The sequence below is a fragment of the Microcaecilia unicolor genome, chromosome 4 (genome assembly GCF_901765095.1).
Source record: "Microcaecilia unicolor chromosome 4, aMicUni1.1, whole genome shotgun sequence".
Taxonomy (NCBI): Eukaryota; Metazoa; Chordata; class Amphibia; order Gymnophiona; family Siphonopidae; genus Microcaecilia; species Microcaecilia unicolor.
Window position 1 is genome coordinate 367,290,368 of NC_044034.1, and position 14,898 is coordinate 367,305,265.

General features: G+C 46.6%; 1 protein-coding gene across 1 annotated transcript in view; it reads left to right on the forward strand.

Annotated features, from left to right (window-relative positions):
- Window positions 1-14,898, forward strand: part of CFAP47 (cilia and flagella associated protein 47) — a 1,083,264-nt gene that overhangs the window by 808,361 nt on the left and 260,005 nt on the right. Inside the window, 1 exon segment of the mRNA XM_030202357.1 lies at window positions 11,457-11,613. Coding sequence (XP_030058217.1) covers window positions 11,457-11,613 — 157 coding nt within the window.

Here is a 14,898-nt window from a genome sequence, read left to right on the forward strand (position 1 = left end):
AAACCCACGTAAGGGTGCGCTAAGGTCTATTTTTGCTGTAGCTTAGTAAAAGCAATGCTAAGTAATGTTTACGCCCAGTGCATCTGAAAATCTCCCTATGTTTAGAAGCAGGACAGGCCAGTTATGAAGCAGCTCACAAACGCCTGCACCGTAAATGAAGACTTTTAACCAGTGCTTTTTTTGTAGAAAAAAAGGTGCTGGTACTCATTATGGGCAGGGTCATCTCACATGGCTCCACCCCTATGATAGCCACACCCCTTATACCAGCCATGGCGCATATAAACAGACATTATTGAAAATATTATACTAGTATAGGAGAAAAAAAATAATGTGATTTTTTTTCATTATAAATAATTTCTGTAAGCTGTTACAGCTCCAGTATATCAGTGCAAAATAAGACAGCAGATGTAAATTCTCAAACTGGACATATTCCAAACACTAAAATACAAATAAATTGATTTTTTTTCTACCTTTGTTGTCTGGTGACTTTGTTTTTCTATCCATATTGGTCCCAGTCTCTGATTCTGCTGCTCTCTATCTGTTCTCTTAACTCCGTTTCCAGGGCTTCCTTTCCATTTATTTCTTTACTTTCCTCCTTTCTTCTTCATTTCTTGCTCTACATCCATAAGTAAAAGCTGGGTCCTCCTCCTTGGAATTGACTGGCAGAGGTATAACCTGGATCCAGCTTTTGCCTATTTTCTCCATCAATGTGCAGTTTTTCTCCTCTCTTCCCTTTCTCTCATCTCCATCCATGTGCATCTTAGTGGCGTAGCAAGGGCGGGGCGGTGGGGGCGGTCCGCCCCGGGTGTCAATGGGTGGGGGGTGCTCCGTCCACCCCCCCCCCCCCGGCGCAGCGCCTCTCACTCCCCCTGACAGTCCCCACCTGCCTACCAGCTGAGCTCCAGCCGGCACCTCCAATCTACAGCGCTGCTGACTTTAAATGAAGAAAACCGTTTCGTCGTTGGCCCTTCACTACTGAGTCCCGCCCTCGAGGAAATAGGAAGTTATATCAGAGGGCGGGACTCAGTAGTGAAGGGCCAATGACGAGAGGGTTTTCTTCATTTAAAGTCAGCAGCGCTGCAGATTGGAGGTGCCAGCCGGAGCTCAGCTGGTAGACAGGTGGGGACTGTCGTGGGGAGTGAGAGGCGCTGCGCCGGGGGGGCGGGGGTTAGGGTCCACGTCGGGGGGGGGGGGGGGTGCCGACGCCAGGGGGGGTGGCCGGGGGGGGCGCCGTGTTGCACTGCACCCGGGGGGGGGGGGGGATGTGCGCAGCGGCGATCTGCCCCGGGTGTCAGCCAAGCACGGAACGCCACTGGTGCATCTTCTTTTTTTCTTTCCTGCCCTCCATCCATGTTCAGCACTTCTCCTCTCTCCTCCCCTCCATCAATGTCCAGCACTTCTCCTCTCTCCTCCCCTCCATCCATGTCCAGCATTACTCCTCTCTCTTCCCTCCCCTGTATCCTTATAAAGCGATAATTCTCTCTCCCCTCTCTTCCATTCAAGTCCAGCATTTCTCCTCTCTCCCAGCCAACCCCTCCATCCATCCATGTCCAGCAATTCTCCTCTCTCCTGCTCTCCTCTCCATCCATTCTCAGCATTTCTCCTCTCTCCCCTGCCCTCCCCTCCCATCCATGTGCATCTCCTTCCTGTCTTCCCTCCCCTCCATGTATGTCCAGCATGTCTCCGTCCTCTTTCCCCTGCCCTCCCCTCCCATGTACAGCAATTCTCCTCTATCCCCTGTCCTCCCCTCTCATCCATGTCCAACAATTCTCCTCTCTCCCCTGCCCTCTCCTTCTATCCATGTCCGGCGAATCTCTCTTCGCTGACCTCCCCTCCCATCCATGTCTAATATGTCTCCTCTGCCCCCTGCCCTCCCCTCTCATCCATGTCCAGTGATTCTCCTCTGCCCCCTGTCCTCCCCTCCCATCCATGTCCAGCAATTCTCCTCTCCCCTGCCATCTCCTCCCATCCATGTCCAGCAATTCTTCTCTATCCCCTGCCCTCCCCTCCCAGCATGTCTCCTGTCTCCCCTGCCCTCCCATCCCATCCATGTCCCGCGATTCTCCTGTCTCCCCTGCCCTCCCCTCCCATCCATGTCCAGTGGTTCTCCTCTCTCCCCTGCTCTCCCCTCCCATCCATGTCCAGCATGTCTCCTCTCTTCCCTGCCCTTCCCTCCCATCCATGCCCAGCAATTCTCCTCTCTCCCCTGCCCTCCCATCCATGTCCAGCAATTCTCTCTTCCCTGCCCTTCCCTCCTATCCATGTCCAGCGATTCTCCTCTCTCCCCTGCCCTCCCCTCCCATTAATGCCCAGCGATTCTCCTCTCTTCCCTGCCTTCCCCTCCCATCCATGTTGAGCGATTCTCCTCTCTTCCCTGTCCTCTCCTCCCATCCATGTCCAGCGATTCTCCTCTCTTTCCTGCCCTCTCCTCCCATCCATGTCCAGCGATTCTCCTCTCTCCCCTGCCCTCCCCTCCTATCCATATCCAGCAATTCTCTCTTCCCTGCCTTCCCGCTCCCTTCCGTTCGTGCTCCCGTGCTCCCTGAGTCAAAATCTTTGTTTATCCCTTCCCTCTCAGCGCGTCCCGCCCTTGCAGAAAAGAAATGACATCAGAGGAAGGCAGGACGTACTGAGAGGGAAGGGAAGCGACGAGGAGGCGAGCCTGCCTGCCTGCTGCTTTCACTGCCGTTTTGCCGCGACATCGGGTAAACAAAAGATTTTCGGGTAAGCAAAGAAAAGCTACGAGATTGGTATGGGATTTGCATTCCAAGACGTATGAGGAGAGACTTGCTGACCTGAACATGTATACCCTGGAGGAAAGGAGGAACAGGGGTGGTATGATACAGATGTTCAAATATTTGAAAGGTATTAATCCACAAATGAACCTTTTCCAGAGATGGGAAGGCGGTAGAACGAGAGGACATGAAATGAGATTGAAGGGGGGCAGACTCAAAAAAGATGTCAGGAAGTATTTTTTCACAGAGAGAGTGGTGGATGCTTGGAATGCCCTCCCATGGGAGGTGGTGGAGATGAAAACGGTAACGGAATTCAAACATGCGTGGGATATGCATAAAGGAATCCTGTGCAGAAGGAATGGATCCTCAGGAGCTTAGCCGAAATTGGGTGGCGGAGCTGGTGGGGGGAAGAGGGGTTGGTGGTTGGGAGGCGAGGATAGTGGTGGGCAGACTTATACGGTCTGTGCCAGAGCCAGTGGTGGGAGGCGGGGCTGGTGGTTGGGAGGCGGGGAATAGTGCTGGGCAGACTTATACGGTCTGTGCCAGAGCCGGTGGTGGGAGGCGGGGCTGGTGGTTGGGAGGAGGGGATAGTGCTGGGCAGACTTATACGGTCTGTGCCAGAGCCGGTGGTGGGAGGCGGGGCTGGTGGTTGGGAGGCGGGGAATAGTGCTGGGCAGACTTATACGGTCTGTGCCAGAGCCGGTGGTGGGAGGCGGGGCTGGTGGTTGGGAGGAGGGGATAGTGCTGGGCAGACTTATACGGTCTGTGCCAGAGCCGGTGGCGGGAGGCGGGACTGGTGGTTGGGAGGCGGGGAATAGTGCTGGGCAGACTTATACGGTCTGTGCCAGAGCCGGTGGTGGGAGGCGGGGCTGGTGGTTGGGAGGAGGGGATAGTGCTGGGCAAACTTATACGGTCTGTGCCAGAGCCAGTGGTGGGAGGCGGGACTGGTGGTTGGGAGGCAGGGAATAGTGCTGGGCAGACTTATACGGTCTGTGCCAGAGCCGGTGGTGGGAGGCGGGGCTGGTGGTTGGGAGGCGGGGATAATGCTGGACAGACTTATACGGTCTGTGCCCTGAAAAAGACAGGTACAAATCAAGGTAAGGTATACACATATGAGTTTATCTTGTTGGGCAGACTGGATGGACTGTGCAGGTTTTTTCTGCCGTCATCATCTACTATGACTCAGGGAGCATGAACAGAAGGGAGCAGGAAGGTGAGCCGGACCTCAGGAAAAAGGTGCCGGTACGCTGTACCGGCGCGTACTGGCACAAAAAAAGCACTGCTTTTAACATACCATCAAATACAACAGCAGTGAAACAAGTCAATAATTCATTTAACTTGAGGCTGAAACAAAGTTAACCCTGACATTTGCTTTTTATTTATTTTTTTGCCTTCTCATTTGTCCGCTCTCAAACCATAGTAAATTTCTGCGTCTTCGCTTTAATCAATATTTCAGCTATTCATCCACCCGCTCTGGACCTTTCCATGCATGGCTTTGACCTTTGTGATTTCTTTCTGCCCTTTTCATCATCGGATCATTCTGAGCTTTCTTCTTTAATTCTTTTTCACTTTTACCAGCACAAAACCCTTATCTGATAAGAGACAGTTCCAGGGAACTACAGAATAATATGAAACTGGAAGTTAAGGCACATTGTTTTAGTAAGTGTTTCTAGCAAAGACTTTTAAGGGTCTTTGTCAAATATTCGAATTGAGGTAGAATTTTTCACCTCAGAAGCACTGCATCGATTTTTCTCATGTGTTTTCTCTGATTAAATGCTTCTGAACTGACTAGCAATTTACACCATCTCACAACAAGTAGCCGACTAATTGAAAATCAACTAATGACACCTACTTGCAGGCTATGGTTTTTACAGCTCCTGATTGTGCCTCAGTGTTGAATTGAGGGAAATGGTGTCTGGGTTATTATCTGCGGGATGAATGTAAAGGGTTCTTCACCATTGATTTCTGGATCTAGCACCAATCACGATGTCTTTATCAACTTCTAAAATCAGATCTGTTGAGGCAGCAAAAGCCAATCACAGGATGAAGTGTGAAATTTTGCAATCCAATTTTTCAAGCTTGCTAATTCAATTCATATATGATTGGAGAGAAGATTGGAAAGGAAACCAGCTGAAAACAGTAGGACCTCATTACGAATTTCTCAACTGAGGGGTCGATGGAGTAAGCTTGTGTTAGACCCATGCGCTGACGTAGTGCATAGCTTTCTAATGCAAATCTTATTCAAAATTGTAGCTCTCCAATGCAATAAGCAAATAGCATGAAAATTACTGCTGGGCAATACTACTGTCCACCTGACCAGAATGAACGTACAGAAGAGGAAATGGTAATAGACATTAGAGAAACTAACAAATTTGGCAACCCTAAAATAATGGATAAATGGCATGTCAGGAAATGCTAGGGAGGTAAAGTTCTTAGATGAAACAGATGTTTCAGGAACCAACAAGAGGGGGAGCTATTTCAAATCTAGTCCTTAGCTACAGAATGACACAGGGACAAAGTATGCCCCCCTCCCCATGGGCTCTGTCCCCGTCCTCACCCCATCCCCGTGAGCTCTGTCCTTATCTGCACAAGCCTCAAACACTTATGATTTTATATTTAAATCATTTTATTAAAGTTTAAAAGGAACAATATTCTGTACAACTCTTTATAAATCACAAATAGAAAACAGTAATAACAACAAGCAACTATAATAACCCCCTGCCCCCTCCATCCTCTACCCTTCCAACCCCAACAATATCTGACTTCTACTACTCGAGGAACCAAAATCCACCCTGTTAAAATGTCCAGGGTTACAAAATACAACCCACTCTGTATGCCCTAGAGGGGAGAAATAAGCCCTGTGAAGCACTGTTATGATTTTTTAATCTGCAGATGAATGTTTTTACGTTTGGGAAGCTTGCCAGGTGCTCTTGGCCTGGATTGGCCGCTGTCGGGGACAGGATGCTGGGCTCGATGGACCCTTGGTCTTTTCCCAGTGTGGCATTACTTATGTACTTATGTCCTCTACTTGGCTCACTTTTATTACATAGAGCAGTGATTTAACCTATTGTGATGTCATAGTGGCTCATTCCACCAATAAGAGCCAACCTCATTAGTGATGTCACAATGGCTTGATTGTATAGAATGTTTGTACGTTTGGGAAGCTCACCAGGTGCCCTTGGCCTGGATTGGCCGCTGTCAAGGACAGGATGCTGGGCTCGATGGACCCTTGGTCTTTTCCCAGTGTGGCATTACTTATGTACTTATGTAATGTCATCAACAATCTCAGGATTCATTCTAGCTCTCCTGTCTTCCACAATCCTTCCCATAATAGAAAATGTCCTCTCAGAAGATGTGCTGGTAGCAGGAAAGAAGATTCCCCATGGAAGTTTTGCCAATTTTAGCCAGCACTTTTGCTTGTTTTTCAAAAAAATCAAAACATCGCCGTCTGCATTAGAGAATGACACGGAGCCAGGTTCAAAGTTTATCCCCGTCCCCGCAGGCTCTGTCTCCATCTCTGCCCTGTCCTCATGGGCTCTGTCCCTGTCCCTGACCCATCACCGCAAACTCTGTCCCCGCCCCCGCGGTTAACCGCTTGTCCCTATCCCTGTGTCATTCTGTATCCTTAGAAGAATGTAGAACTTAAGCTGTGCCAATAAGTGGAATAAAGATCTATTGAATTAGCATTTAACTTAATGACAACTACTACAAAATGAGAAAAATGGTTTTAGAAAAAGCTAAAAGGAGGCTCCTGGCCGCTTAAATTGCCTGCCCTGGGCTAACTGGACCTTTTCAGCAATACTTAATTGGATAGGGCCACTGGAAATGCCCTGTGAGCGCTCAAGCTGAAACTGGCTAGGGGGTGCAGTCAGCAATTATCTGGTTAAGTGCCAAATATCGCACTTAACCGGCTATGTTTTTCTGGTTCTGTTTACTCAGAATTCAGTGTCGGAGCCCAGATATGGCCTAGAATTGAATTTGTGGTGGTCAACAAGACGCTGATTGCCGCCGACTGAATATCGATCCCACTGTTTTGGAATTCCAGACCAGATGTGTTCCACCTATTAAAAAAAGGTGAAAGAAAGACCAAAAGACAGATATGGTTAAATAGTGACATGAAAGAGGCTGTTAGAGCCAAAAGAACATTTTTCAAAATATGAGAAAGGATCCAAACGAAGGGGAAAGGAAGCAGCAGGGCTTTTTTGAGAGGGTACTTGGGGGTACTGAGTACCGGCACCTTTTCCATTGTCTGCTAAAATTGACCCACAGACCACAAGTTTTAATGAAAGAGCTCAGGCTCTACACACCAATTCTGCCTTGTCATAGATTCTGTGACCATTCGTGGGGTGGGTCCCTCAGTGATCACCCCACCCCTGAAGGGTGGCCCGGCATTTGAGTACCGGCACCTTTTTCGTTAGAAAAGATGAACTGAGAAGCAGCATATGCAGAAGCGGAGCCAGGTTGACAGCGCGGGGGGAGCGAAAGCGGTGCGAGAGCAGACTTCCGCTGGCGCACATTTTCAATGCAACACATTGAGAAAAAACTCCGTTTGGGGGAGCGGCCGCTCCCCTGGCGCCCCACCTAGCTACGCCACTGAGCATATGCACTGGCAAGTTAGATGCAAACATTGGTTAAAAAAAACAAAACACTAAATGAGAATTTGAAAAGACACTTGCTATAGAGGCAAAAGCTCATAGTGCAAATTTTTTCAGATATAGTTGAAGCAGAAAGCTTATGAGAGTCAGTTGCACCACAGTGACGATCCTAGGTCAGCAACCCCTCCCCCCCCGGTGCATTCTTAGCTGCTGGGAGCAGCTGCACGGGTCTCGGCTCCGCTGGCTTCCTGCTCCCTCTGCCCTGGAACAGGAAATAACCTGTTCCGGGGCAGAGGGAGCAGGGAACCAGCGGAGCTGACAGGCGCGCAGCTGCCCTCTGTACCCCTCCAGCGGCGTGCACCCGGGGCGGACCGCCCCGCCCTTGGTAGGCCACTGTTGCACCATTAGATCATACAGAGGCATATTTTCAAAGCACTTTGGGAGGCTAAGTTCCATAGGTTTCTATGGAACTTTGGGAGGCTAAGTGCTTTGAAAATGAGCCTCCAAGGAATCAAAGGGGCACTCAGGGAGAAGAAGGCGATAGCAGAGAGATCAAATGAATTCTTTGCTTTTCCTGTTACTGAGGAGGGTGCAAGGGAGCTCTGCATTGCAGAAATAATATTTAAAGATGATGATTCAGAGGACCTGATACAAATCAAAAGGCGAAAGAGAGCAAATCATCTGGTCTGCATGATTTACTCCCCAGAGTACTAAAAGAACTCAAAAATATGATTGCAGATCTACTATTAGATAATCTGTAACCTATCATTAAAATTGTCTACAGTACCTAAAGAGTTGAAAGTGGTAAATGTAGCACCAATTTTGAAAAAAGGGTTCTGGAGTGATTTGGGAAACTACAGACTGGCAAACCTGATATCAGTTCTGGCCAAAATGGTAGAAACCAGGACATTTTTTTCAGCCCCAGCACCTTTTTTTCTGTCTTCCATCCCATTATATTTTTCACTCAAAATCTCCCAGCTTGTTCCCCCCCCCCCCCCCCCCCCATTTGGAAGCAGTATCCTCAGCCCAGTAATGTAACCATAATAAACGGCGTGCCACCACCTCTAACAACATCTGTTTTACCGATACCCGAATAATATCAAACAAGGACTCTGCCAAATAGGCCAGATAAGTCTCCATATCCAGAAACTCAGGAGAGGTCTATGCACCCGATTTTGACAAGGAATCCACCACTTGCTGGACCCAGGTAAGACAAGCCCTGGCCACATACGAACGGCAGACAGCCACCTGCAAAGACAGGGCAGAGAATTCAAAGGAAAGCACGTAAGGAGGATTCCAGCTTGCGGACCTGCACATCTTTCAATGCTACACCCTCTTCCACCATCAAGGTGGTCTTCTTAGTTGCAGTGGCTACTAAATCATCCACCTTAGGCAACCAGAATGTGTCCTGCTTATCCTGGGAAATAGGATAGAGGCGAGGCATAGCCTTGGCTACACTAAGGCTAGCATCCAGAGTAGCCAACTGAGCAGAAATTACTACTACTACTCATAGGCGCCCAGTATAAGAGGCTTGGAGAGGCTAAACCTCCCCCCTGCTGCAGCAGAATGGATCAGCTGTGGAGTCCAGCTGCTCTGAGGGGATTAAATTGTTGATTTACCTCCATCCTCACAGCAGGAGCTGCAGTGAAAGCCCTCTAGCAGTTGTAGAAATTGGTTTATGGTTTGTTTACCTTACTGCTGGGAAAGCAGGGGGGGTTGGCTGGAGGCGTCCTGGGTTGCCAGGGAGATATTTAACGAGGATGACTTCCTGACCTGCACTGAGGACAGATAGCAGCAGATACTGGGCCAGCATGATCAGAAAAAGTCACCAGACAGCAAAGGTAGAAAAGATCATTTTATTTTCATTATAGTGTTTGGAATATGTCCACTTTGAGAATCAGGTGCTCAACATTAAAAGTTTATATTTATTTACTTATTTATGGCATTTTATCCCACATTAAACATGAATTAGGGTGTTTTGTGGCTCTACATGAGAATTGTGATGATATGATCCCTTGTTTCATATTGTTGACAGTCTGCATTTTCCGTATGGGTGGTATATTGGTGTATTAGGTCTGCCCAGTGTAATATTTATGGTACAGTAAGGTTCTGAGTGTGTTTTTGGACAAAGTTTTGCATAGTGTTTTGCAGTTCAGCGATTGTGGTTAGAATATGCTTTGAGCAACCACTTTATTCTTTGACATATGATACATATCTAATATCTAAATTTAATAAAAGGTATTAATTGTGACTTTTATTTTTATTTATTTATTTTTTCTGCGTGTTATCAGACAATTATGGATTTAAGCTCCACCCCTGGCCCCACCCCTAACCCAGCCCCCTTTAGCCTCCCCAAACAGTTGGGCCACCGACCACCTATGCTACTACTACTACTTAACATTTCTAGAGCGCTACTAGGGTTACGCAGCGCTGTACAGTTTAACAAAGAAGGACAATCCCTGCTCAAAGGAGCTTACAATCTAAAGGACGAAATGTCAAGTTGGGGCAGTCTAGATTTCCTGGATGGAGGCATAATGGTTAGGTGCCGAAGGCGACATTGAAGAGGTGGGCTTTGAGCAAGGATTTGAAGATGGGCAGGGAGGGGGCTTGGCGTATGGGAGTTTATTCCAAGCATAGGGTGAGGCGAGGCAGAAAGGGCGGAGCCTGGAGTTGGCGGTGGTGGAGAAGGGTACTGAGAGGAGGGATTTGTCCTGTGAGCGGAGGTTTCGGGTAGGAGCGTAAGGGGAGATAAGGGTAGAGAGGTAATGAGCGGCTGCAGATTGAGTGCATTTGTAGGTTAGTAGGAGAAGCTTGAACTGTATGCGGTACCTGATCGGAAGCCAGTGAAGTGACTTGAGGAGAGGGGTGATATGAGCATATCGGTCCAGGCGGAAGATAAGATGTGCAGCCGAGTTCTGAATGGATTGAAGGGGGGGATAGATGGCTAAGTGGGAGGCCAGTAAGGAGTAGGTTACAGTAGTCAAGGTGAGAGGTAATGAGAGAGTGGACGAGAGTTCGGGTGGTGTCACACTCACCCGAGACCCACATCAGAACCAGGGAAAGCCTGTCAGAGGATAGAACACATTCTGCTGTCATGGAGGTGGGTATGGCATTTGAGGCTGGCATACAGGCTGGGAAAAAAAGTTTTTAAAGTGGGTTTTTTTTGGTGGGAGGGGGTTAGTGACCACTGGGGAAGTCAGGGGAGGTCATCCCCGATTCCCTCCGGTGGTCATCTGGTCAGTTGGGGCACTTTTTTGGGACTTGGACCTGAAAAAAAAGGGTCCGAATAAAGCGGACCAAATTCTCGTCAAAAACGCCCTTCTTGTTTCGATTATCAGCTAAAGACGCCCATCTCTCCTCGGCCGATAACCACTTCCCAGCCCCGCCGTCACCACGCCTCCGACACACCCCTGTGATCTTTGTTCGTCTCCGTGACGGACTGCAGTTGAGGACGCCAAAAATCGGGTTTTGATTATACCGATTTGGGCGCCCACGGAAAATGGATGCCCATCTCCCGATTTGGGTCGAAATATGGGCGTCTTTCTCTTTCGAAAATAAGCTGGATAGCGGAATTACAAATGGTACAGAGAAGGGTGATGAAGACGATAAAGGAGATGGGATGACTTCCCTATGAGGAAAGGCTAAAGCGGCTAGGGCACTTCAGCTTGGAGAAAAGGCGGCTGAGGGGAGATATGATAGAGGTCTATGAAATAATGAGTGGAGCGGAACCAGTAGATGTGAATTGCTTGTTTACTGTTTCCAAAAATACTAGGACTAGGGGGCACACAATGAAGCTACTATGTAGTAAATTTAAAACAAATTTGAGAAAATATTTCTTCACTCAACGTGTAATTAAATTTTGGAATTCATAGCTTAGCAGGGTTTTAAAAAGTTTTGGATAATTTCCTAAAATAATCCACTGTTTATTTCTAGCATAAGTAGCATAAATTCTGATTTGCTCTTTTGGGATCTTGCCAGTGACCTGGATTGGCCATTGTTGGAAATAGGATACTGGAATTGATGGACATTTGGTTTGTCCCAATACGGCAATTCTTATGTTCTTGTGTTTCTTATTCCACAGTATTCTTGATTGAATCCATAATATTGTTAAATCTCTTCTCAACAGCTGGAAGAGTGGACATTTCTCCTCTCTGGTGTGGGCCTTATTCCTAATCCAATGGCATCCTGCAGCATAAGCACCCCTATTGGCTCTCTTTCTTCTATCTTCATCAACTTCAAAAATCCCACAGATGAGAATGTCCTCGTAGATGTAATACTGACAGGTGAGTTGTCAGCAACTTTAATAATTGCTCGGAAAGGCACAGTTATTGTGGTTACACATTAGCATTCATGCTGTGAAGAGTTTAACAATTTTTTCTTCCATTATGCACAGACAGACATAAGACAGATAATAGACAATGAAATAGTTTGGAGTAAACTGTGCATTATAAGAACGATTGTGTCTTTTGCAGTCCCTTTTGTGTGCATATTCCAAATCCGAAGTCAGAATTGTTGTAACACGTCAGGAAATTTTGTTCTGCATAAGTTTGCCCAAATGAATTAAGCACTTGGAAAGCATTGAATAATTTTTTACAGAACGAGTTTTACTCCAACAATTACCTGATCTAAATCAAAGTTTTCTTAGTAAACAGTATATGAAAATGGAATGGAATAACAAAATTTCAAAAAAGTCTTGTATTCCAGTTTAAAAGTCTTACTTCAGCAAAGCCCAGTACTGTTAAAAGTGCTTCAGGCATCTGCTTTTGCGTTTGTGACCGGTCATATAGTCCCCCATCATGTTGGGATTCCAGCGGCCTTGATATCTGTTCTCCATTGTAGAAATGTCTTTATGGAAACTCTCTCCATGTTCGTCACTTACGTGTCCCAAATTGGGTGGGAAAAAGTCAAGATGGGAATGTAAGAAAAATGCATTTTCAATGACATTCGGCAGCCAAGTTGTTCATATGCTTTAAGCATGTTGTCTACTAGTTCAGCATAGTTTTCAGCTCGTCTGTTCCCAAGGAAGTTCTGCACTATTAGCACAAATGCATCCCAAGCATTAATATTATAAGTGAATAGGCTTTGCATGTATTGCTTAAAATCTAGATGTGTCAGGCAAATTCGGAGTTCATATTTGGAATTGGCGGGTTCAATTTAGTATAAATCACATGTTTTTCTCTCAGTAGCAAAATCATTGTTGTGTTGTGTAGTTGGTAAACTGCAGGGAACCACTTTGGAGGTATTTGCGGTATAGAAATACTGGATTATAGTTATACATATTTGTATGGGGAGGGCTGTACACATGGGTAGAGCGTGGGCGGGGCTTCTATTTGTGTGCTGTTCCCAACTGCTTGTCAACCCTTGAAAGCTGATTGGTCAGTGAGAGATTTTATGACATCAGACTCCTTTTATGGTGGGCATAACCTTCAGATAGACTGACAGACTCTGACTTATATAAGATACCTGCTCAGAAATCATAAATAAATGCAGTTGAATGGGTTTTGTCATTCCGGATACGTCAACGTTGATTATAAATGAACACGACTGAATTTGTGTTAACTTTTTGCAAATATTTCTTCTACTCTGTTTCTAGCTCACATACCAAACCCACCCAGGTTCCAAGTTCCTGGCATGGTGGGTGGATTTCAACTATGCAATCTTGTTGAAAAGCAATTTCTTAAAATTAGTTGTACTCGCATGGACTAATTCATATTCCATAGCCACATATGAATTTCTTTCAATAATATCTAAGTATGTTATCAATGTATGATTCATTCAGCGACCATAATACAATTTTCTCATTCTTAGCATAACTATTAATCTTCAGTTCACATCAAGCATTTGCATTTATTACATTAGAAATCCCTCTTCTGTAATATATTTTCTAAGTAGCAGTTATATGGAAGAAATTACTCCTTTGCTAGTTGATAAATGACCGACTATCTGAGCACAGAGCAACACTATTTTATATAGTTATTTTAAGACTGACAAGCTCCTGCTTCTTTTTTTCGTTCTTCCAGCTCAATCAAAAGCAACTTCTATTGGACTATGAACCCAGGGATTGTTTCTCTTAATTCCCACTCATCTCGGTGGGAAACTCCTGGTCCAGGGGCCCCAGATTATTGCTCCCTTCAGAACCTGCTTATCTTGGGTCCTAAGTCTGGCCTCTAGGTTCTGCTCTTGAGTAATAGCAGAGAAGTCCTTCCCCCAGAAGCTATTAATGTTGCTTCTGCAGTGTCCCTAGTCCAGGGGTACTCGACCCAGCCAGTCAGGTTTTCGTGATACCCATAATAAATAAGCATGAGGGAGTTCTGCATATAATGGAGGCTGTGCATGCAAATTTATTTCATGCATATTCATTGTAGATACCGCAAAAACCAGACTGGCACGATGTGTCCTGAAGACTGGGTTCAGAACCAGTGCCTTAGTCCTAAATAATCTGGGGAATTGACTCATGACCTGAGAATCGGAGGAGTGGCCTAGTGGTTAGGGTGGTGGACTTTGGTCCTGGGGAACTGAGGAACTGAGTTCGATTCCCACTTCAGGCACAGGCAGCTCCTTGTAACTCTGGGCAAGTCACTTAACCCTCCATTGCCCCATGTAAGCGGCATTGAGCCTGCCATGAGTGGGAAAGCGCAGGGTACAAATGTAACAAATGTAACAAAAATAAAATAGATACTATTGGAGATTCTACATGGAATGTTGCTGCTATTGGAGATTCTACATGAAATGTTGCTACTATTGCAGATTCTACATGGAATGTTGCTACTGTTGGAGATTCTACATGGAATGTTGCTATTCCACTAGCAACATTCCATGTAGAAGGCTGTGTAGGCTTCTGTTTCTGTGCAGGACGTCAGACTCACAGAAGCAGAAGCCTACGCGGCCACATTGGTGATCTGCAAGGGCCGACTTCTAGTGGAATAGCAACATTCCATGTAGAATCTCAAATAGTAGCAACAGTGGAGGAGTGGCCTAGTGGTTAGTGTGGTGGACTTTGGTCCTGAGGAACTGAGTTCCATTCCCACTTCAGGCACAGGCAGCTCCTTGTGACTCTGGGCAAGTCACTTAACCCTCCATTGCCCCATGTAAGCGGCATTGAGCCTGCCATGAGTGGGAAAGCGCAGGGTACAAATGTAACAAAAATAAAATAGATACTATTGGAGATTCTACATGGAATGTTGCTACTATTGGAGATTCTACATGGAATGTTGCTATTCCACTAGCAACATTCCATGTAGAAGGCTGCGCAGGCTTCTGTTTCTGTGAGTCTGACGTCCTGCACGTACGTGCAGGACGTCAGACTCACAGAAGCAGAAGCCTGCGCGGCCCCATTGGTGATCTGCAAGGGCCGACTTCTAGTGGAATAGCAACATTCCATGTAGAATCTCAAATAGTAGCAACAGTGGAGGAGTGGCCTAGTGGTTAGGGTGGTGGACTTTGATCCTGGAGAACTGAGGAACTGAGTTCGATTCCCACTTCAGGCACAGGCAGCTCCTTGTGACTCTGGGCAAGTCACTTAACCCTCCATTGCCCCATGTAAGCCGCATTGAGCCTGCCATGAGTGG